Below are 22,910 nucleotides of genomic sequence, written 5' to 3'. Positions count from 1 at the left end.
CTGTGATTGCTGTGGGCTGATTAACTGATGTTGGCAAGAACTTCTGTACAGGGAAAGCTGACAGGACACTGGTGTAAATCTTGCCTCTATTTAAAGCACAGGTTTTAAAATATTTCCCCTGACCGCAGTGGTGGAACATGTCAGAGCACCTGTGAGTGATGCCACGGCAGTGGTCTGATCCCGTGCTGTGCTGAGCTGCCTGTCTCCGCTGCATCACTGTGCAAAGGCTGATCTCCCAAAAGGAGAGAGGGGCAAACAGAAGGAGCATCAGCCCCAGTTTACTCTCGTACTCCTCCTAGAGGACAAATCAAAGCAACAGGTCAACTGCAGACACTTTTATGTGGTCTAATGAGATTAAAATTAGCTCTTGTTTTCATTTGTTCTCTCCTCTTTCTATTTCCTCAATGCCATGCATCAATCCTTAGTCAAGAGAGCAGAGAGGGCTTTCATCGGTGTTGTATTTTTCCCCTTTACAGTTTTTGACAAATGTTGATGCTCATCAAAGTGAGGATGTTAAACACTAAGGCACCTATTTCAGGCATAAGTATCATTGTCACGCACTCCCAAATCAGGTGTAGAAGTTGAGTGCAATGTAAAACTCCCCCAACTCTGCACCAACAACGTACCTCAGCCTTTACCTCAGAAAAGCACCATGTCTCCTGTACTACTGTGATTCTCTAACTGCTCCAAAGGCTCTGTCTGTTGTAACTGCTCTCATTACTCCCGACTGTGCCTTTGGCTCACGCCAGTTCTTGCTCTTTGTACTTTTTTAGTTCAGTACTTATATTTTTAAAATGAATCGGTGTTGCTTGTTTCTGGTACACTGATGGTTTGCTGCTAATCATGTCATTGTGTGCTCCTTTTACAAATGCAGAGCTGCTTTTTGGTGACTAAAAGATGGGCCGTTGATGGGCAGTAATGCAGAGTCAGGGGATTTCCCACTGGAAATCACTCACACCAGGTGGACATGAGCAAATGGGGAAAATATACCCCTCGTGTGCTGTCTTGCAAGACACCTTTGAAGCCATATATCCCCCCTTCTACCCTCACGCAGTTTAATCATAGACAACAAACACAAAAGCCTCAATGTGGACAAACTTTATGAATCTTCCCTCCTTCAGCCCACAACCAAAGTTGGATGGAATTCTTTAATGGCTGTTCTAGACAGACAGCAGTCTTGATTACAAGATCATTTAACTCCCAGACATGCTTATCAATATGGCACAGAAGTGCTGGTGGAAGCAGTAACTCCAAAAAAAAATATGTAGAAGAAAATTGTTTTTCCTTTTCAAAGAAGTCCAACATATGACAATGAATAGGCTACGTAGATGCATTGTTGGGCATGCTGCTCCACAGCGCCTCCTGTAGTCTCCAGTGACTATAGCTTTTTAAACATTGATTTTGTGCTGTGCTAGTGCCGCCAGCTCCTGATAGGTGGGTCTTGTGTGTCTTCCTGGTCATTGCCCTTAGCAAATCCAGCATGTTTATCTTGGGATTGCTATCAGCTGTATCAGCCCCACTCATCAGAAGCCAGCTGCACTAGCATGGGTTTTACCTACATAACAGCAGTGATTGCATTTCAAAAGTAAGCTGTTGACTGCAAAGTACTTTGAGGACATGAAAGGCGCTATATAAATACAAATTTGTTCGAAATTTGGTTGCCTGCTGTCTGAGGTGGTCCCAAGTACTATCTCAGACGCATCTGTATTGCTGTTACAACCAGGATCCTAAAAGCTGATGGGTAATTTTACGAAATCAAGCTCCAGATGTGGAGCTTTGCCCACCAAGAGCTCATAATAGTAATTCAGGCACATACTTGTGAATGGAAAATCATATGAAGCCTGCACTGAAGTCCCATTATGCAATTCCAAAGGGCAAACACCATGCTAGACATCTGCTTTTGTAAAATTGGCCCTTCAGAGTTCCTTCAAGCTCCCAGTTCAAATTTTCCAGTAGTTAAAAGTAAGGAGCACTAACGAAAAGAAAATTGGTACAGTACTGACATTGTGCCCTTTGATGTCTCTGACTTGCATTGTAGTCAAAATTTACTAAATATGTTAATGAGATGCCTTTAACATCAGTAAATACACCATCGTTTATTTTATTCCATTGACAGGCTGACCAACTTGGAGAGTATGCATTATTTTCCTAGTTGAGCTGTCCATGGCCCCGATCTAAAGTTGGGGCCCAGGCAACCTAATAACTGCTGTGTAATCATAGAGTGCTGGACTCTCAGCCGGGATGGCCTGGTTTGAATCCCAGCCTTGACTGATATTTGTATTTGAGCTTCATTTGGGAGAATAGTTTGCCCCTCTGCTACAGAGAGGGAATGCCAGACAAGAGAAGTGATCTGCACCCAGGAGCACCTCCTGAGAAGAGGGGAAGGGATTGCTTAGGAAACAGCATTGCTGGCTAATGCAGACATATCTAGAGTGGTACTGGTCTGCCCTTTGTAACAAAAGGGCATCATTAATGCAGCTAGCCTGATGGGAAAAGAGAGAGGGGATCTTATATATAAAAATATAAAGAAATCGTCTTTGTGGGAAAATTAACATTTATTGGAGCACTTGATGGTCCTGTTGGATTGAATGCCCTTACTTCTGTGACCTGGGTTCGAAATCAGCCTGAACTAATTTGTTAAAAATCTTCTCTCTGAAAGTCTTCTCTCTACTTGCTCTCACTGTCCTAACAAGAAGTGTGGGGCAATCTTGACCCAGTACCACATCGACATGAATCCACAGCACAAAACTGTTTGTGACTTGGAACTAAGTTTGCAGTCGCACTAGAGGCCACAGACTGGCTGGGGCTGAAGCACATTGTTGGGGCAGATCTAATGCATTGCTGTATGTGACCTTGGAAGGCTGATGAGACTGGAAGGAGAATGGCTGTTTGGTTCCTCCTTTCTTAGCTATGTGTGTGACGAGCTCTTTTTTATTATGAGCTGCAGTTGTGTTAGTGGTGTGTTAATTTACTAATATCTCCACTGATCTGATTACCTTCACAGTATATTCCATCCAGTAACAACAACACGCCCATCCAGGGATTTTATATCTATTATCGACCGACTGACAGTGACAATGATAGCGACTACAAGCGAGATGTAGTGGAAGGTACGCAAAGAAATAGCACTGCTATCTGTTAATTAACCGTGGTTTAAAATAGATACCGACTCCTCCAGCCTGAGCTGGAGAGGTAAATATCCCCCTTTATCCAGTTGGATAGTCCAGTCTCTGCTGAAGTTGTGTGGTTCCCAGAATCCTGTTTTACTGTAAATCACTTGTAATTTGAAAGAGAGGTCACTGATTTTTAAAAATAAGGAAACTAGGATTAAGAAACAGTCAAGTGGTATTTTTACCACAAAAGGGCAGATTGTACTCTGCTGGCTTCTCGATGTGTAACTACAGTGGATGGTATTGGGGGGGGGGGTTGTTCTTTCAGGTGACAGCCACCCAAAGGAGCTTTAGTAAACTTTTACTGAAAGTGACATCAGGTTTACAATACATGTGCCTAAATATTGGTAGGTGTACTGTAACCAGATGCAAATGAAGGGAAAAGACCCTATGACGTATTTCCCATCATTTGCACCATGGCAAAAATGGGCACTAGGAACACTGGTGCATGCCTGGTATTGCTAAGATGGAGATGGAGACTTAAACTTTTAAATGCATTAGGCAAAGTGGCCCTTTAATTGCATTTAAAGCATTTACATTGTTTTCTTCTTCTGTCGGGGCTGGTGGTCAACTCTATGCTGTGGTGGGTGCCACAGCCATATCCCTGTCCTCACTACCCTGCTCGAAAATTTCGAAGTGTAGATGTTGTGTGAGGATAGGATCTGGCTTGTCCATGACACCCTCCCATAGTCAAATAGCCTTCCACCGTCACTCACTCTCAAGCTGACCCGTGGAAAATGGCCATTTGAGCAAAGTACCAAAGGGAGGCTGGCACCCATAGAAATGTACCCCAGCGAGAGTTGCTGCCTTAAGGAGAGACAGGAGGAAAATCGAGGAGGAGAAAAGAGTTTCTGTGACTACTGGGCAACTTCTAATCATCCATGTTTAGAAGTAACAATCAGAGGACGAAGTAAAGATTTAATTTCTGATTTCATTGTTCCGTAGAACTGGTTTCTGTGAAATCAAAATGAGGAAGCTACATTAATGAATACAGTTGCAAAAATAAAAATAAATGAGATTATGCAGAGCAAAGTCAGGAGTGTAAGAACAGGCCAGACTGTCAGAGCAGTGGGAGGTAGGCCTTCATTCCCTGTTGCTATAGCAACCCCTCAGGTGGAATTTCCTGTCAAGGACATTATTAGACAGTTAATTAAATTCTCCCCCCCCCCCGCCCCCCCCCAAACTCCAAAAAAATTTAATTAAAATACACCACAAATCAGAACAGTGTCCAAAGGAAAAGATCGCTGAGTGATTTCCAGAAGGAGGGGAAGTGTTTTGGAGGGTTTTAACGGCCTGGGAACAGGCCAGGAAAAACAAAATAACTTGATCAGACTGCAGTGCTTGGATTGGTGTGCTGACCCAGGGCCGAGAGCGACTGTGGCCAGGAGGCAGCAGGAACTCGGTCAGTTATTTTCACTTTTCCTTTGGGGATCTGCCTCCCAGGAATGCAGTAACAAGAGGCAAGAAGCTTTGTTTATAAAGTTATTGTGCAGGGCTTTTTTTTTCTCATTTCAAGGGAGGCGGAGGATTGACTCGGTCCAGTCTGAAATGGTGCTTCTTGTTAAACCTCTGTCCAGACACGAGACAGCGAACAGATGAACAGATTTCTGAGCCTGCTTTTTGATAGCTATCTTGACAGAATTTTGATTTACGATGTCCCAACAGATTTATTTTCCTCCTGCTGTCGGGGGGGAGTGGGGATGTGGTAAAGGGGCCACAATCTGGAAAAGTGAAGCCCAGAACATTGCAGCAAGAACCTAAGTTTTTAGAAAGCGGAGAAGACAATAAACCCATCTTTTTTTTTTGAGATCTCAACCCCAGAATCTCTCTCCAGAAACATACCTCTTGGACCCATTTATATTGCCCACTTCAATTATCTTCACTGGTTACTTATTCCAAAGTTTATTATCCTTCATTTAAAGTAAAATAGCTGCATGCTGTCTCATTTTGGCTTGTGTTTCCTGGTATATAAACCCTTCACCATAGTCAATGATATGCTTGGATCAGTTTCATCAATCCCCTTTAAACAATCTTGAAAATTTCAATGAGGTCACCTCAAAGTCGCCTCTTTTCCAAAGAAAACAGCAAACCCAATTTCCTTAACTTTTCCTCCTAACTTAAATTGACGTGGCCATTCATGTCAGAGTGAAGCAGAACTTCTTGAAGTGCTTGTTGTGCATTTGTCTGACTCAGCAGTGCACAACACAAGCCATTCGATCTGTAACATTGACTTGGAATCGTCTCATCTTTATGTCTCAATTTAGTGGGAAGATCTGAACTTGCAGCTCTACCATTACTTGGATTTTGTTAATTCAGAAAAATGAAGGGTCCAACTTTCTACCTGTTGGTACTTAGCTGCAGATAATTAAACATTATTCATGCTGCGTCCCAAATGCACTCAGAATTGGCAATAAGGCTATGTCTGCCAATAATCTAATTTCCATGCTTGACTGAATACCCAAGGTATTGGTCCCAATGTAGGATCTGGAGTAGTGAAGGTCAATTGTAAAAGCAGGGACCAGTGTGGAAAGTAAGTGTATCTCAAACAAGATTACATGACCCCCTGTGTGGCTTGCATAGGTCAGATGAGAATGCAGAATACTGTCATTGGTCCTGGGCCTGTACAATAGTCTCTAATTGGACAGAGGTACTGTTGAGGTCTAACACATGGAGTGTCTCAATTGCCTCTTATTCTTAGGCTTTAAACTGTCAGCTATTGTAATGATGTGGCAGTACATCACACTGTTGTACCTACACACTGCTTCATAGTAGGGTGCATATTCCTGTTTGCTGTCCGAGTTACCAACCTGAGATGTACTGCCATGGAGAGGCCTCAACAGAAGGTAGAAGGCAAAATCAGGTAGATGGTCAACGTGCAGCACTTTTAACCTGCATTGACCAGGTGGAGAACAGCACTATTGGGGGTTAAGAGCAGCACTACCTGGTGCTGAGAATCAGGGCACCCTCCCTCTGAGCCAAGCACAGACAACCAAGAAGCAGAAAAAGCCTTAGCAAGTGTTGGTTAGAGCCATCCTAAATTGAGACAGTTTTATGAACACAGCACAAAAAAGTAATTTTTGGGCCACTTGGCCCAACAAGTTTGTTAATTTTTTCAAAATCAAGCATCTACAAATATAATAAGTAGATTCATCTCTAATCATCTCACTGCATGCAGACGTCTTCTAATGTGTTTATCTGTGACACAGGAAACAAGCAATGGCACCTCATCAGTCATCTGCAGCCTGAGACCTCGTATGATATCAAGATGCAATGCTTCAATGAAGGTGGCGAAAGTGAATTTAGCAACGTCATGATCTGTGAGACCAAAGGTAGGAGTTGCTGCCCGCATGGGTCCTCCAGTCAGCATGTTAACTGCAAAGCCCCGGTCTGTGTCTGTAGAGTTTTTGTGCGTAACATGTACACATGTCGATGAGGTGGTCCAATGAGACGGTCCTTGTCTCTGAAAGGTTTTAGTGTGAGAACAGTGGGCAGGATTGTGATTGATATTCAGTGACACTTGCTTGAAGTGCAGATATCAAGTGATAACAGAACCAGGTTCAACAATGATGCTGCCCACTGTTGACTAGCCTGCCCGCAATCATTGTCTGCGCTGTTACCTGAAGGATGGCCACTTGGTGAGATATGGCTGAAGGATGGCCACTTGGTGAGATATGGCTGAAGGATGGCCACTTGGTGAGATATGGCTGAAGGATGGCCACTTGGTGAGATATGGCTGAAGGATGGCCACTTGGTGAGATATGGCTGAAGGATGGCCACTTGGTGAGATATGGCTGAAGGATGGCCACTTGGTGAGATATGGCAAAGTGGCCATTTCCTGGAGCTGTGTCCCAGCATTATGCAAGTGCCTTCAGCAGAGAAGAGGAGGTATAATTTTGATTTACTGACACACATTTATTGATGAGAATGTGTTAACAGTCATATCCTCAGTTTTCACAATGCTGCATCTCACCATCACTTGCTCTTCATACTTTCCTTTAGCACGAAGACCCCCTGGATCCTCTGAATACTCTGTGGTGACAGGTGACGACCTGAGTACACAGCCCAGTCTCGCCGACCACCTGGGCCACGGGCCATCTGCCTCAGGCACACGGAGCAGCGACATGTTATATCTGATTGTCGGCTCAGTGCTAGGGATCATGGTTCTCATCCTCATTATCTTCATCGCCATGTGCCTATGGAAGAACCGCCAACAGACAACCCTACAGAGTAAGTCGAGTCATGCAGCTCACCCATCCCTCCATATTCTTTTTAAGAGGAGTGTGACTATTTGTGAGAATTGTTGACGGTACACTTTTCAATTTTCTGCCCCCAGCACTGTCAGCTTAGTATTGGCCTGTTGTAGAGGCCTTACCCAATTAGGAACATTGGTTCCAGCCCTCTGAAACTACTTTGAAGCCCAAAATGAATGCTGCCAATTAGGAAGTAGTCAGTTTCTATAGCCTTAGTGTTCTATAGGCCAAATTATAAGAATTTGAATAGGGATCCACTATAATTGGCATAGTGACCCTGAAATTGGGAAGAGAAATTAGCCAGTGCTCCTGCACCTCATTACTATCCACTGACCCCTACTGGAAAATGTATTGCTGTAGATGTCAAGTGTTAGATTGGGCTGAGCTTGACTGTGATGCCCATGTTAGCTACTCATTCTTGCAGCCTAGGCTCAAACTTAGTGACTGCTTGGATGAGGTACCAGAGGGCCATATTACCTCTGGGCTGATAAATGAAGGAAAGCCATTGCTCATGGAACTGGATGAGTGAGAGAAAAGTGCAATACAGTCATCGCTGTAAAGAATAAATTGCATGTCTTCCTCAAGTCCTTCTCATGCAACATGTACCCATGTACTCCTCGTGGTTTATAAACAATGCCGTCCATACTACAGCCCAGGGGCCACGTGCAGCCCTTGAGCCCTGCCAATCTGTCCCAGAAAGTCCAGGCAATTCAGTTCTATTTATATTTCTTATTCACTGGTTTATTATTTTTAAATTTTGCAGACTTGAAGGTTTGGAAAGGGCTTTACAGAGCACTGCGCCCTAATTGGTGGAGAAATCTTGTCAGAACAACAAGATCTGTTAGTGCAGCAGCTTGAGATGTGTGTAAATTAATGGGAACATGGATTTAAACTTTATATGTGACCCACAGGGTCCATGGCATACACCTAAATGGCCAGGATGGCAAAAATCTTGGATACCTCGGTTCCAGAACACAGGAAGGAGTCTAGCTGAGGCACTGTCAGTGCAAAGTAGTGGAAAAGACATTGAGCCAATGTGTCAAAGGGGTACCTTTATGAACTCTCACTCCCAGCATGGAGCCACACCACCATTTTCTGTCCATAATGTTTGGTGGATCATTGTGGGGGGGGGCGCTAGCACTTGAATTTTTGATGTTCACTCCCAGCGCCCAAGTTTCCATGCTGGGAGGAAAATTTTTTTAACATTACTTTTAATATGTCTACCCCATCTTCATTATAAGGTTCCTTTCTGCTACAAGACTCCCTGGCTACTGCCCTTTTAAAAATAAATTTAATATTCCTGGCATCGGAGTGAGAACAAAGTTACTACATTTGAGAAATGTGTATTTCAGTTATAGTATGGGCAGACAGGTAGTTACAGGCTAGCTGTCTCAGCATTGGACAATAATCTCAGTGGTTTTGTTGAGGTCAACTTTTGAATGTGGTCCAATAACTGTCTGTTCTCAAGATTTTCCCCATGAGGTATAGGGGCACAATTTTCGCTTCCCCAATTTACATATTGTTCTTTATCCCACTGGACAAGCATTAAATAGCTTGCCATAATTAGTGGGGTAAATGTAGCACCAATCCTGTGCTCCCAGCTGGGCACAGCTCTCAAACAGAGCGCAAGTAGGAGAATCGGCCTTGCAGCATTGTCCTGTTTCCAACCCACACACTTTTTTTTAAGCTGACCTTTTGCATGTGAGCGCAGGAACAGTGAAATCTACCGTAGTGAGCATTGTCATCACCCCTCTTATATTTGATCCTCCCATATAACAGTGTAATTTGGTATTGAAATGGAGATTTTCCTTTAGCAAGGTTTATCTAAGAATTTACCCCGTTGTACTGAGAAAGAAAGTAGGAATGGAGCTAAAATGTGTTTTGAGCTGGTTTGGGTGTATTTAGGGCAAAAATGCTACTTGTTCAAGTTTCTGTTTTGCTAGCTTTTAATTCCTCATCTGTTTCTGCTAACAAAGGGATATAGTCTGTCTTAAATTCCAGCATTTGGAGGCATATTAAGTGTCATAGTGATTGCAAGGAGACATGCAACAGCTGAGGTATGTCAATAAGAAAGAGGCCCCGTCCACAACTCCACTCTGTAAATCCGATGGGACAAGCACCTTTTCAGCACTTATTGCTGCTAGAAGGCTTCACAGGTGGCCAACGAGACTAGGCCTCAACTAAGGCATTAACTCTTCAATGCAAATTTCCTGAAGAGGGTTGATATGTCAAGGTTACTAAGATCTCTGTACAGTTTGTTGAGGGGAGGAAGTAACTCAAATTGCATCCTTAACTAATTTTTGTAATATTTTTCCCCCAGAGTACGATCCTCCTAACTACCTCTATCAAGGCCAGGAGGTAAACGGCCAGCTGATGGAATACACCACGCTGCCAGGCACCAGTCGAATCAATGGAAGCGTTCATGGCAGCTTCATTGGCAATGGAAGCCTCAGTAATGGCTGCCCACACCTGCACCACAAGGTTTCAAATGGAATGAATGGACTGATGAATGGGGGAATGAACGGAGGGACAGCATTGTACCCAAACCACACAAACTCGCTGCAGAGGACTCACATGGACTACGACCATGCTCACCATATTATGAATGTAAGAGCCTGTTGATTCTATGCTGACAGGCCCAATTCAGAAAATGTTAGGCCTAGAGCCATGTTTAAAGCCACTGCTTTCATTTAGACCCAATTGAGTTTCGGCATTGCCTTTCATTTAACCCTTCAAGTCTCTACTGAAATTTTCAAAATTCACGTGCATTCTGCATCAAGCACCCTGCACAAAGGTGGATTTTCTTCTTTCTGGCATCATGGTAACTCACTGCAGTGTTGGTTCCACACATCCAACCTCCTCCCTCACCCCCAGGGGGAAGACTCCAAAACATTTCAACTCCATAATTCCTTTCGCCCATGCTGCTACCCTCAACCCTCAAGTTTACTTTTTCGGTAAAACTAGGGCCCAGCAGCCATCACTGGGCTTCAAAGGTCCATGAGTCTTTGAAAGGTTAGTAATAGGACCAAGTGTTTGTAACCCGGGGATTTGGTCTAAAGTTTTAAGATTCTGAAATGAATGATGCCTCTTGACGATGGAAATGTGCAATTTCAGTTCATTCTTTTACTAAAGTCTTACCTGTAGCATATTCCCAGAAGTATCCACGGGACCTAAATGTGTTTTTCTCTTTGAATTGGAGAAGATGGTGAGTTATCTGATATTTATAGATTGTCCTTCAGACTGAGCGTTTGGAGATCAGCACTTTTAAAAATTATTTTTTCTCTGGATGTGAATGCTGACAAGACCACGTTTATTGCCCATTCCTGGTTGCCCTAAGAAGTTGGTGGGCTGCAGACTTGAACTGCTGCCATCCATATGGTAATGTAATGATAGAGACAGGGAGGAGGAAAGAAGTGATGGAGCAAGTCAGGAAGAAAAGGATTGAGAGAGAAAGATATAGACGAAAGGGAGAGTAGGATAAAAAGATAGAGATAGTGAGGGGGAGAAAAAAACTTGCAAGAAGGATTTAATTTCTAACTGGATCAGTTACACGATTGTGACGTTTAGCCTGATTTAATAAATAAATCCTAAGTGGTTTTTCCTGAGGTAAATCAGTTTACTTTCAGGGAGACAAAATAAATCTGCTTATGATTCTGGCTATGGCCTTCTAATGAAGTTTGAATGGAATTACCGTGTAAACAAATGAACAGGAGTTTATTGAATAAACTTTAAATAAATTTGCAATGGTTTAGAGGAGAAATCATGAAGGGACTGCGGCAGAGTGAGAGCGGGGACTGGGACCCGAGGGAGGGAGGGGACTGGGGCCCAAGGGAGGGAGAGGATTGGAGGCCGGGGGAGGGAGGATATGAACGGGGACCGAAGAGGGAGGGTGGAGACAGGGGAATAGTTGCAGTGAAGTTCAGAGGGGTTCCTGTCGGGGCCTGGAGCTGGGGCCTGGGTTCTATCTTCTCTCTGCTGTTAATTCTTAGTTGGCACATTGCCATCCTTTTTAAGTGCATTTCTGTCTGAGTACATTGTACATTAAAGGAGATGCGGGGCCCCTCTTTTTTTAAGCAGACTTTTCATGTGTTTTCTGCTCACAGTACTATTTTTGGAGGAGAGGGGGAGGCTTTATGCATTGCAGATCAATCCTGCCCCAGCCAATCCCAACTCATTTAACCTGAGTCCAAGTCAGCTAAACTGGCTGATGTAAGAGCAAATATACAGTGTGTGTCACTATCTTGCATGTTGCCTCGAGGTCAGGCTGCAGGGGGGTGGGAATGTGCGGTTTCTCAGCCCACTTTGGTGCAGCTTTGCTTACGATATTTTTTCCTTTTGTTCCAACTATTTTGAAACAGTGAAAAGGCAAGTTAAAGTGCACTGCCTTCATGAAAATGTAAGTGGCGAATTCTTTTTGAGTGAAGGACCATTTTATTCATAATGACATCAAGTACAAGTGACGAAGTTACCCTATTTAGGAGTGATCTGTGTCACTGCATTTAATAAATTAATGGCAAATAGGTTTGTCAAACGTGGGTATGCATACAACAACTTACATTTCTATAGTGCCTTTAGCATAGTAGAACTTCCCAAGGTGCTTCACAGAGGCGTGAACTGAAACTTAGCAGGTGTAGGAGAAGGATTAGAGGAGGTGAACAAAGGTAGGGTTGACGAGGTAGGTTTTGAGAAGAATTTTCAATGAGGGGGAAGAGGGATAGCAAAACATAGGGAGAGAGTTCCAAGCTGTGAGGACAAGACAGCTGGTGGCTTTCCACCAGAAGAAGGAGTGAATGGAAGATGTGGTTCAAAGGAGGCCAGAGTTGTGTTCTGGTACATAAAACTGATGGGGTTGCAGTGGTCGGGAGGCGTGAGGCCACTGGAAGGATTTGTAAACGAGAACAAAGATTTTGAATTCCGTGCGTTTGAGGATGGGGAGCCGGTGGAGGTCCGGATTGGGTGCGAGTGTACAATGTAGCTGAAGAGTCAAAACAGAAATGAAGTGTTGGAGAAATCAAGTCTGAAAGTGACCCAGGCATGATTGAGAGTTTGTGGTGGTGGGGGTGGGGGGTGAAGTGAGGATATGGTGGGGATGAGTGATAGAAATAGGTGGCCTTAGTGATGGATGCAGGTGAGAATTGAAGCTCAACTCTGGATCAAACAGGGCACCGAGATTGCATGCCATTAGGTTTCACCTGAGAGCACAACTGGGAAAGGGAGGGCAATAAAATGGGGACTAGAACGCAAAATGTTTGATTGAAGCTGAACATGATAGATTCAGACTTTCCGATGTAAAGTTGGAAAAAGTTCTGGTTCATCAGCCAAACCGATGTTGGACAAGCAGTCAGGTAACACATTGGTGACTGTAGATTCAAGGATGGTGATGACTTGGGTGTCATTATACATGTGGAAACCGGCCTTGTATCTGCAAATAATGTCGAACGTGTAGACAAGGAATGGGAGATGGCCAAGGATGGAACTGGAAACCTCTCCTGGTTGAAGGAATATTTCAAGGAAGGCCACATAAGTTGTAACCATAGGGCCAATTCTGTAATTCCAGTGGAGCTGGCAGGGACTTCGTTGCCAGAAATCATGGGCGCACAACCAGTGAATTTCTGCCCATTAAAATAAATGGACGGTCACAGGCTGCGTGCTTGCGATGCACTCCCTGTGGCAGTATGGAATCGTCCCTCATGATTATACCTGAGTTTTTGAAATGAGATCTGTAAATATGACCAGCCATGTTTTACAACCGCTGTGCGTAAAAGATCTCTCAGAATCTGATCCGGTGCATGCTGATTTCTGCAGCTTTATTGAGTTCAGTGTTTACACATGTCACAGAATCTGTCTGATTATGTCCTGGTGATGCTGCTTACGCCTGACCCCTGAATTTTGTGTTGACAGGGTGGTGGGATATATACCGCGCTCCCGCAGACCGAACCGTCAGAGTGCATTAACTGTCGCAACTGCAGGAATAACAACAGGTCAGTGTGCGCAATGGCTCCGTGCAGTGTTTAATGTTTGTTCAGGGTTACTGGGTGGAGTGACTCCATTTTGTTTGTTAAAAACTCGATCTCTCACTCGCACTCTCTTGCACTCACTCTTTCTCGACCTGGGATCTCTGCCTGATTTATTTTCCCCTCCCCAGACCCTGGATCCTGAGGACAGTTTGTGCCCCTGCCACAGCCCTGACTCTGATCAGCTAACTCGGCCCAGAGCCCAAATTAAACTTGGACAATTCACTCCTTCAGTTTCACATGCCTTGTGCCACTGCTTTAAGGTGACTGAACGAGACAAATTCTATTTCAGGTACATGGGTTTTTAATCAGTATTTTGAGAATTCTGTTCATTTTTCTATGAAAACCAAAAAGGAGTAACCTTGAACATCACACTTCATTCAGCGAGTGATTCTGGGGACTGGCGGAGGTGGGTGGAAATAATTAGTGCAGTGAAGTCTTTACAAAAGCATGTTTGATGAATCTTTTTTCCCCATTTGTTTACAAATACAGACCACAGTGACACATTCTGCTGATGTTACACGTGTCGTCATGATGAAATTGCAGCCATCTCTTCCTTGGCGGAGCAGGCTCGAGGGGCCGATTGGCCTACTCCTGCTCCTATTTCTTATGTTCTTAAACAGAAACACATTAAATAGAATTACATAGAATTTTACAGCACAGAAACAGGCCATTCGGCTCAACAGGTCTGTGCCGGTGTTTATGTTCCACACAAGCTTCCTCCCACCTTATTTCATCTCACCCTATCAACATATCTTTCTATTCCTTTCACCCACGTATTATTCTCTAGCTTCCTCTTAAATGCATCTATGCTATTCGCCTCAATCACTCCATGTGGTAGCGAGTTCCACCTTCTAACCACTCTGAGTGAAGAAATTTCTCCTGAATTCCTTATTGGATTTATTGGTGACTGTCTTATATTTATGGCCCCTAGTTTTGGACTCCCCTACGAGTGGAAGCATCTTCTCTACGTCGTCCCTATCGAACCCCTTCATAATTTTAAAGACATCTCAGTCTTCTCTTTTCTAGAGAAAATTGCCACAGCCTGTTCAGTCTTTATTTGCCTAGCACTTCGTTCCTTTTTGAGTTGAGTGAATATTTTAAAATAACGAGCTCTATGTTTTTTTTTAGTTTCCTTGCAAAAAAAAAAGCCTCAGGATTTCACTGTGGTGGTGGGGAGGGGGAAGCCAGGCTGGTGGTCAGCATTACCCACCGCCAAAGGGCGGTTAAACGTCTTCTACAGCGCACAGAGACCAGGTTGTACTGAGCAGCCTTTATAAATACGATCCTTCTCCCTTTTTTCAGCTTAGTTATTCATGCTAATTACAGATCATTGCCTGAGACACACACACACACACACACTTCTTTTACACAGTACCTTGTGTATACAGACTGTAGAAAGTGCTTATCTTGAAAATGCTAGCATTGCAATAGCAGCCTGCTTCCCCCCCTCCCCGCCTTACTCTCCGCCCCCTAACCCCACCCCCCTCGTCTGCTCACCCCAAGCTGTGGCCTCTCAGCTGGCCTTGCCTTGAGACTAATTACCTGCTGGGGATCCTGGCAGTTCCACTGCGTGCTGTTACTGCTCTCTGCACAGTAGCACCATTGAAAGATTACTTTGTATATTTGTGTATGATACTAGTGGAAATGAGCTGTAAGCATTTGTGGCTTTGCCTTGCCACTGAGCTTGACTGTTCGTTCACTAGAGTTCTGCTGCCTCGTGCCCAGGGTACACTGAGAAGCCAGACTTTCACTGCTCTCTGTTCAGTACTTTGGGGTGAAACACTGTTCCTTTCTGCGGTTTTGTCGAGCTGTAATCAGGACCTTACAGTCAGTACTCAGACTGGTGTTAAAGTGCCCATCAGTTTGTTTTGACAATACTGACCCAACTGCAAATGTGACTGAGAGGCTGAAAGTGACATCAGGATGCACTTGTTGCCGCCAGCTGATCAACATCCAAATAAGGAAATGATGTGGAGGGATCCAAATTTCTTTACTGGGCTGTAATCTTATGTTGATATACTATCCTTTTTTGTCTGCATCCTCACTCCTGGTTTCATATCCCTTTCTACTTCTCTATCTCTCTATATATCTCTATGCTTTGCTTTTCTTTTCCCTTCCCTTTTTATTCTTTTCCTGGTCTATCTTCTCTTTATTTCTTCCTCCTTTGCTTCTGGATTTTTCTTTTCTACAGGAATTTTAAATGGTAATTTGTAGAAATGAGCTATGCTGTAGTCGGGTGGGAGCAATGAGACTCACTGATTGTCAAAGGGTACTCAAAACATCTAGAGGTCAAAAGGGGTGTATCCCATTGGGTGTACCTTCGGGAGCAGTGATTTTCTCTCCGCCGTGTTCTCTCTCTTTTGCTGTCACTTGTTCCTCTTTTTTTTATATCTTTTCCCCTTCCCTTTCTTTCTCCGTTCCCTTTCTTACACTATCTCCTTGACTCATGTTTCTTTCTGCCCTCCACTCTCATTCAAACTCCCTCTCTTCTACGTTGATCACTGTAAAACCGTCCTGGTCCTTATGTTAGCTGCCTGTGGCTGATGCTGCATGCACATTTGTGCAGGCATTTAACGGAGCATGTTACATTCTGGGTTAAATTCTCCCTTTCCCTTTTTAGCAGATGTTTCACTAAAACCAATGGCACTTTCCCGAGCAACAATTTACCCATGTTGCAGCGAACTCCAACCTGCCACCATGATAGCATGGAGATGGTGCCTCTAAATCACCTCATTGCTCCACTGTGCCCTGGATCCATTGTCACTGAAAATAACGGAGAGGCAGATTGCGAGAGTACAAAGGAAAGTGCTGAACAGTCCCCTTCCCAAGATTCCTGCTTCAACGATCACCTTAACCAATCATACGAGGACAATATGGAAGGTATAATTTCTTGTTGATTCTTTAAGTGAATAAATTTGGGTCTGATTTTCCTCTGTTTCGCATCCTGAGAATGCTTAGCTCCCATTACTCCTGGTCTCTGCTCCTTTTCACTTCACGAGCATTTCCAAGAGTATCCCTGAGCTGAGGTGGAAAGCCCCCACCACCTTCTCAGAAGAGGTGGAAACTTCCAACTGATCTGCTAATGAGGCGCTGGTGACATCAAAACACCTCCCATCTCATTTTCCTGGGTTTCCACCTGGCGAGTGCCCTGAAACGAGCGCTGTCAATGCAGGTGAGCCATTGAAGCTGTGCCCAGGCTCTGTGTGTATTGGAGGATCTCAGAAGGAGCAGTTAGTAACCACCTCCCACCTTAAAACAGACATTTCCCCCCCCCCCCCCCCTCCTCAACCTGGGCAGCAAGGAGGACCATCAGGGCTGCAGGCCCTCTGGTTGCTGGTTTTGGGTATCATTCCTACAGGCCTCTTATGTTATCAATAAGAACTCAGTGGGTAGAAAAAAGGGAGAGTATCTTTATCGACTGATGCTTAGAGATGAGCCAGTACCTTCCAAACTATGCTGAGACAGTGCTTTTCATGAAAGAGTGTTGTGATGAAAATAAGATTCTTGATCTGTAGTCACTCCATGATTAGTGCTGCAGATGGCCCACTTTCCTCCCTCAGTTTTGGGCCCGGGCCCAAGCCCATTCCAAGGAGAGTTCCTGCACCAGTGGGGCATCCAAGTCATGGTACTGAGCTGGAAATGTTGACGGGGTAGGTGTGTTTGGGCAACGCAGACTTCCACAACACGCAGCCTGGATTGCCCTTGGGCAGAGGGGAGTGGAAAATCGGCCCAATTAGTTATGGCTGTGAAATTACTTGGTATATTCTTGTTAATCAAAGTTGCCTGATGCTCAGAGTTTTGCATTTTATAAGCATAAGAGGAAGCAGATCATAATTAATTGCAAGCACATTATGCACAAGGAGAATTTTCTTACATTTCCACCAATCATAAAAAACTATAGGCATTAAAAAATTGAGGGAAATGCTTAAAGGACTGATTAACAATGCTGCAAATCTGGGGGCAGGGTTTCACTTGTCTGGTACTGCACAAATAATATTTACCATGTTTAGCAAAGCATGGCATGCGAACTGTGCACTCTGTTCACTCCTAGTTAGTTGTGAGGTGGCGTTTGCTACTAGAGTCTCACTTGTAACTTTGGTGAGTTGGGATATTCAGGAAAGGCTTGCAAGAGGAAACTGTCCACAACTACATCACCCCGTGAAGAAGAAACTAGTGTGTTTTAGGAGACTGGCTTTGGTTTCCAGCATACTGCACAGTCCATTGCATTAATGCTATCCTATCACTAAGGGACCTGGGTTGAAATCTACAATCGGATGCCAACATTAACTTAATGGCCATTTGGGTAAATTACCTTGGGGCAGCTGTGTATTTATGGAACTGTACTCCAGTGTACAGTCGGTGCCTCCGGAGGGGGAGTAGGAGGGGGAGATATTAGCAATAGAAATCAATAAATTGTTATATAAAATGAACACTACGCTGGTATCATAGTGGCACACAGGGTCCTTGTATATCCTGTAACCATTAGCTAATCCTTTATAATATTTCCTTCCAGATGATGAATATCCTGAATTGGAAACTGATAACCAAGCGCTGAGCTGCGTTCTTCCTTCTCTTGACTCTGCTCCAATGGACTGTGATAATCCAACAGCCTGGAGTACAACAGAACCAGTTGATGGCAACACCTGCAAGGACCCAACAGAGGCAGAACTACAGGAAACCTAAGGGACCGATTCCCTATTTGTCTGAAGCCAGTAACTGCACCGAGTCACTGAAAGGACCAAGGAGGGATCAGAAAATGACGCTATTTATTTTTTTGTAGTAGTAAAATATTACCCCATATGAATGTATCTGGTTTAAAGATGTCTTCACCCTTTTTTAATTATTTATGCTTTCTGAGGAGCAATTCCTCTCTGCAGAATGTGGAGTTTTAGCCTTGTTTTGTATAAAGTTTTGTAATAATATAAAAAAAGAGGAAGCTATAGAAATTGTTAATTAATGTTGGATCACGCCTATCTGGTGGATTGAGAAGCACTTGTAAGGAGGACATTTTGAGATTCGATACCCAGACTGCGAGATACAGGAGCTGATTCCTGAAAAGACCCGTCCAACGGGTAATGCAAATGGAGGGTTTTGTTGTAACGGGAACCTGATGTGTGATGCATGGGGCACAAAGTTACTGATTTGTTGGTAATGGGGCTGATAGAAGAATTGCTCAATCCCATCAGACATGACCTTTAGACTGACTCCATTTACATGGACCAACTTGGTTCAGGTCAAGTTGAAAACCCCCTCCCCTCCTCTCATTTCGTTGTGACCATGGATCCCTCACCAACATTTAATGTTGCTATTGATAAAAGATCAAGTTCAGTTCAGACACTGCTTCATGGCAACGCGTTGATCTGTTCCTCGTCGGATTGACTTTTTCACCCTTCACTTGCCACCCACCATCCCTTCTCGAGGTGGGCAAGATGTGGGTGCAGTGTGGTGTACTCCTTGTCCACTTTCAGGGCCTGGTGGTCTGACTGAAGCAGGGCGAATTGGATGCTGTGTAGTTTTTTTTGCCTCGGTGGAAGGCAGCGTTTCCAGGTTTGTGCTTCATCTGGTGCTTCCAACAACAGTTGAAGAAACCCGCACAACTGAGGCAAGCAGTGGTTTGTCCCAGCCCCCAATCAGTCTTGGCCTAGCATTCCTGAGGACAATAATGTGCATTTTGCTGCTCGAGTTGCAGTGCTGAATATCCAATCAGGAATTTGCTTTCTAGAAAACCCAGGCAATCCCATGCAAAGTAAAGCATTTGATGTCCATGTAAATGGAAGTGTAGAGCTGTTGTTTCAACAGCTTCACCAGTCTGTGTTCATGTAAAGAAAACAGATGGGCAGCTGGCCCAGCTGCTCCTACTAACCAAGTCAACTGCTATCATGGTAATGCTTTGTTTAATGGGGACAGTGACAGTGTAACAGAGTCTTAGTATTCAACTGTAGTGTGAATTCACTTTTTGGATGCATTTACCCAGTTGTTACAATATTAACTTCTTAAACCCTTTTAATTGAGGGAAAATGAAGTTTTGTTGACACTATTTAAACTTGGTTGACAATGCAGCCATGTTAATGTATTACAGGTTGATTCGCCCAGTATTACGGTGTTTTAACTGTTTCGCGGTCTCCTTTAAGATTGTTACTGTGCATTGTATTTAGTTATTAATGATGTGTCCAGTCTTCAGGCACCTTCAGTCTCATTCTGTTTGTAGCAGCTTTGAGCCTGAGGTGTTGCTAAGCAGGGAGAGCTTTAGCGTTCCAGTGTGCCCTCCCACTTCTGCAATGTGTGTTTATTGTTAATGGGCTGCGGTGGCGGGGGGATCTTCTGGTTCTGACAACTTTTTCTCATTGCCCCTACGTTGCAGTTCAGCTATCGTGAAGCCTCTCTCCCTCTGTGTTATCACCAATTTGCGATTACTTGATGTTGCCATTGGGTGCAAAGTGAGCTAAAGTTCTCTTCCCCTGTCAGTCATACCTGTTCCCCTTAATAAGTACAAAAATACAAATATACAAAGAAACCATGAATGCACAGGCCTTATTTCCATAAAATGATAGTGGACACCTTCCTTGTATTCACTATGTTCACTATTACACACTGCTGTGACTGGGGTATTTTCCTAGGCGTGTGATTGTGCAAAAGGTGGGCATTTGTTCCCAGAGCAACAGAATCCATGGTGGGTGGGTGACGTGAGGAAGTCAGGAGATAGCGTTGAGGGGTTAGTTTATACTACATGTGGTCTGATGGGCTGTGGTATAAAGTGAACACATTGCTCATCAGTGATGCATGATTCTTACACTAACCACAATGAAATATAAGTGTGGATAGGCAAAAATTACTTGGTGTAAATAAGATGCTCCAAGCTGCTAGCAATTCACTAGAACTCACCGGCTGCTGGAACTCACTTTCTTCCCAGTTCTTTGACTGAAAACTTGGGTTGAATTATTGCTCTATGTTGGGCGAGGACTCTGGCAGGTTTAAGGTGACCCAGCAACTGCTCGGGAGCCTGTGTGACAGAATAAAACCAGAAAATACCCAACCGTTCCATCAGCATCTGAAAGGAACAACTGGTTAATGTTTTAGGTTGGGACCCTTTGTTGGACCAGTTCCCCAGTAGTCTTCTCTCTCTGAAGCTGACCTACCTGCTGCATATGTCCGGCGCTTCCTGGATTTTAGATTTTCAGCATTTTTATCTGTGATCCACAATGCTTCAAAATGGGGGTGTAACAACAGAGGGGCTCAGGCTATCTCAAACCAGTGCTTCAGGCCTGGCCCCCTGCAAGCTGTGTAACGGTCTTGAATCTATTGCATTTCATTTAGTTTTTTTTAATTCACTCACTTCTCCCTCCACCCAGGCCATTTCAAACCACCCCCGCCCCCCAAAAAATTGCTCCGTTGGGTTTTAAGTGACATTGCCATCGGACTGTCCTGTGAGCAAAAGGTGTCTCAATGACCCAGTGATGAAATTGCAGACCGCAAATGCCCTTGCAAAAAAAAAGAACATTTTTTAAATGTCAAGATTAAAAACTTTTTTCCGAAACTGAACATTACCCAGTCAGTAACGCGGTCAACTTTAATCGAGTTTTGAGAGTCAAACTTGTCTGTTCAAGGAACTTGTACTTCTATTCCACCCCCAGCAAAGCACAAACAGGTAATATAGAGGCAACATCCCTTTTAATAGGTCTACTCACTCCACACTGATGTAAGCAAACGCAATTGCTCATGAGACATCTTTGGGCATATGTATGTTACCAATCATGTGACTAGTAGAATGTTTTGATTAGAAGGCTATTCACTTTTTGCTTGCATCACAAAACAACATCTGACTCATGGGAAGGACTTTTAAAGCTCCCTTAATCCTGCAGGCTAGGAGGGTCAAAGGTCACTTGTAAGATTTATTATAATACACAGCGAGGCATTTAATTTTCTGACATTTTTTTAACACACTGGTTAGTGCATGTGTGTTAAATTCCTGTCTGTTATATGTCCATAGAATATTTTAAACTGTTACCATAACAGACAGGAGTTTAAGGCAGACTCACAAATCAGTGCACTAAAAACAGAGCTAATTAAAGAGTATTTTTTTTTCGTATTGTGCACTCCCTAGTGCAGAGCTTCACGTGCTGGGGGTTTAAGTCAGAAATCTCACACAGCCCACAACTTTCTGTCAATGGCAGTAATAGGGAAACTACAATTAGCCTCTCTGCTTGGGAAGGAAAAGATTGGACAGGGTTCGTACTCTTGATTGCTATCCAGTGAGCCCTATTGGAGAGTGCAGATCTATGGGCATCAGTTGATGACTGAACTGAGTTCGGCTGAAATGATTTCCACAGTTAGTGTCCTGTTGACAGAAAACCATGGACTTTGTGCACACGGTTTCCTGAATTACGCTCCTGGGAGTGAGGCTGCATGCTGGGAGCACACAATTGTAAAAATTTTACCCTCAAATCCTCACAACACATTATATCTTGTCCCAAAGTCTGTGTCCCCAGTAATGAATCATAAGAAATCCAACTGCCTGAAAGTTTTTATATTTTGTACTCTGTCACCCTCTATTGAAAACAAATAGTGCTGACTTTTTTTAAATGCATGTTTTTGTATTATATAGAAAATATGCTATATTTTCATAAATGGTTGTAATATTCTTGTTGAAATTGTACATATTTTTTAAATATGATAGCTCAGCGAGATGTTAAGTGTTTGTAAGATACTGTTAATATTAAAGATGATGCTGTTGCCTCCACTTGCTAAGGGTCTTAGGGCAGCAGCAGCACCATATAGCGCCCAGAACTCTCCTGTGTGTGAGTGTGATTGTGTCTGTTCATTTCTTGTTTTTTGGGGCAGGTGAAGGGGTCGGTATTGCAAAGGGAGGTAGATTTTCAGAGTCAATGTGCTTCAGAAAGTAATGGGTTCTCTGTCCAGTTTTCCATCCGCTGAAATCAGATTGGAAAAGCGTGCTTGCAGCATGCGAGGACTCTTAAGCTCCCGATCCCGCACTTACCGCTGGAATCCCACAGGATCAATTCTTGGCCCCCTCCTATTTCTTGTTTACATGCTGCCACTCAACGACATCATCCGAAAACACTCTGTCAGGTTCCACATGTACACTGATGGCATACACCTCTCTCGACCCCTTCACTGCCTCTGATTTGTCACGCTGCTTGTCCGACATCCAGTAACAGATGAGCAGAAATTTCCTCCAATTAAATATTGGGAATAATGAAGCCATTGTCTTTGATTCCCGCCACAAACTCCATCGCTCTCCCTGGCCACTGTCTGAAGCTGAACCAGACTGTTCAAAATCTTGGTGTCCTATTTGACCCTGAGGTGAGCTTCCGACCACATATCCTCTCCATCATCAATACTGCCTACTTCCACCTGTGTAACATCACCCAGCACCGCCCCTGCCTCAGCTAATCTGCTGAAATCTCCATCCATGCGTTTGTTACCTCTAGACTATTCCAATTTTCTCCTGGCCA

The 22,910-nt window shown here is 43.8% G+C and overlaps 1 protein-coding gene across 5 annotated transcripts in view; it reads left to right on the top strand.

Annotated features, from left to right (window-relative positions):
- Positions 1–22,221, top strand: part of cdon (cell adhesion associated, oncogene regulated) — a 182,523-nt gene extending 160,302 nt beyond the window's left edge. For 4 of the 5 annotated variants that reach the window (XM_067971079.1, XM_067971076.1, XM_067971078.1 and 1 more), the window contains 7 exons: positions 3,005–3,110; positions 6,377–6,499; positions 7,170–7,397; positions 9,741–10,027; positions 13,322–13,401; positions 16,058–16,317; positions 17,951–22,221. In XM_067971079.1, the coding sequence (XP_067827180.1) occupies positions 3,005–3,110; positions 6,377–6,499; positions 7,170–7,397; positions 9,741–10,027; positions 13,322–13,401; positions 16,058–16,317; positions 17,951–18,120 (1,254 nt within the window). In that variant the 3' untranslated portion in view covers positions 18,121–22,221. The remainder of the gene's footprint in view (positions 1–3,004; positions 3,111–6,376; positions 6,500–7,169; positions 7,398–9,740; positions 10,028–13,321; positions 13,402–16,057; positions 16,318–17,950) is intronic. The other variant, XM_067971077.1, reaches the window with a different exon arrangement.
- Positions 22,222–22,910: the final 689 nt, after the last annotated feature.

This window comes from Heptranchias perlo, chromosome 33, assembly GCF_035084215.1.
Source record: "Heptranchias perlo isolate sHepPer1 chromosome 33, sHepPer1.hap1, whole genome shotgun sequence".
Classification (NCBI taxonomy): Eukaryota; Metazoa; Chordata; class Chondrichthyes; order Hexanchiformes; family Hexanchidae; genus Heptranchias; species Heptranchias perlo.
The sequence above is the reverse complement of the archived record's forward strand: the minus strand, read 5'-3'. Positions and strand labels throughout refer to the sequence as shown.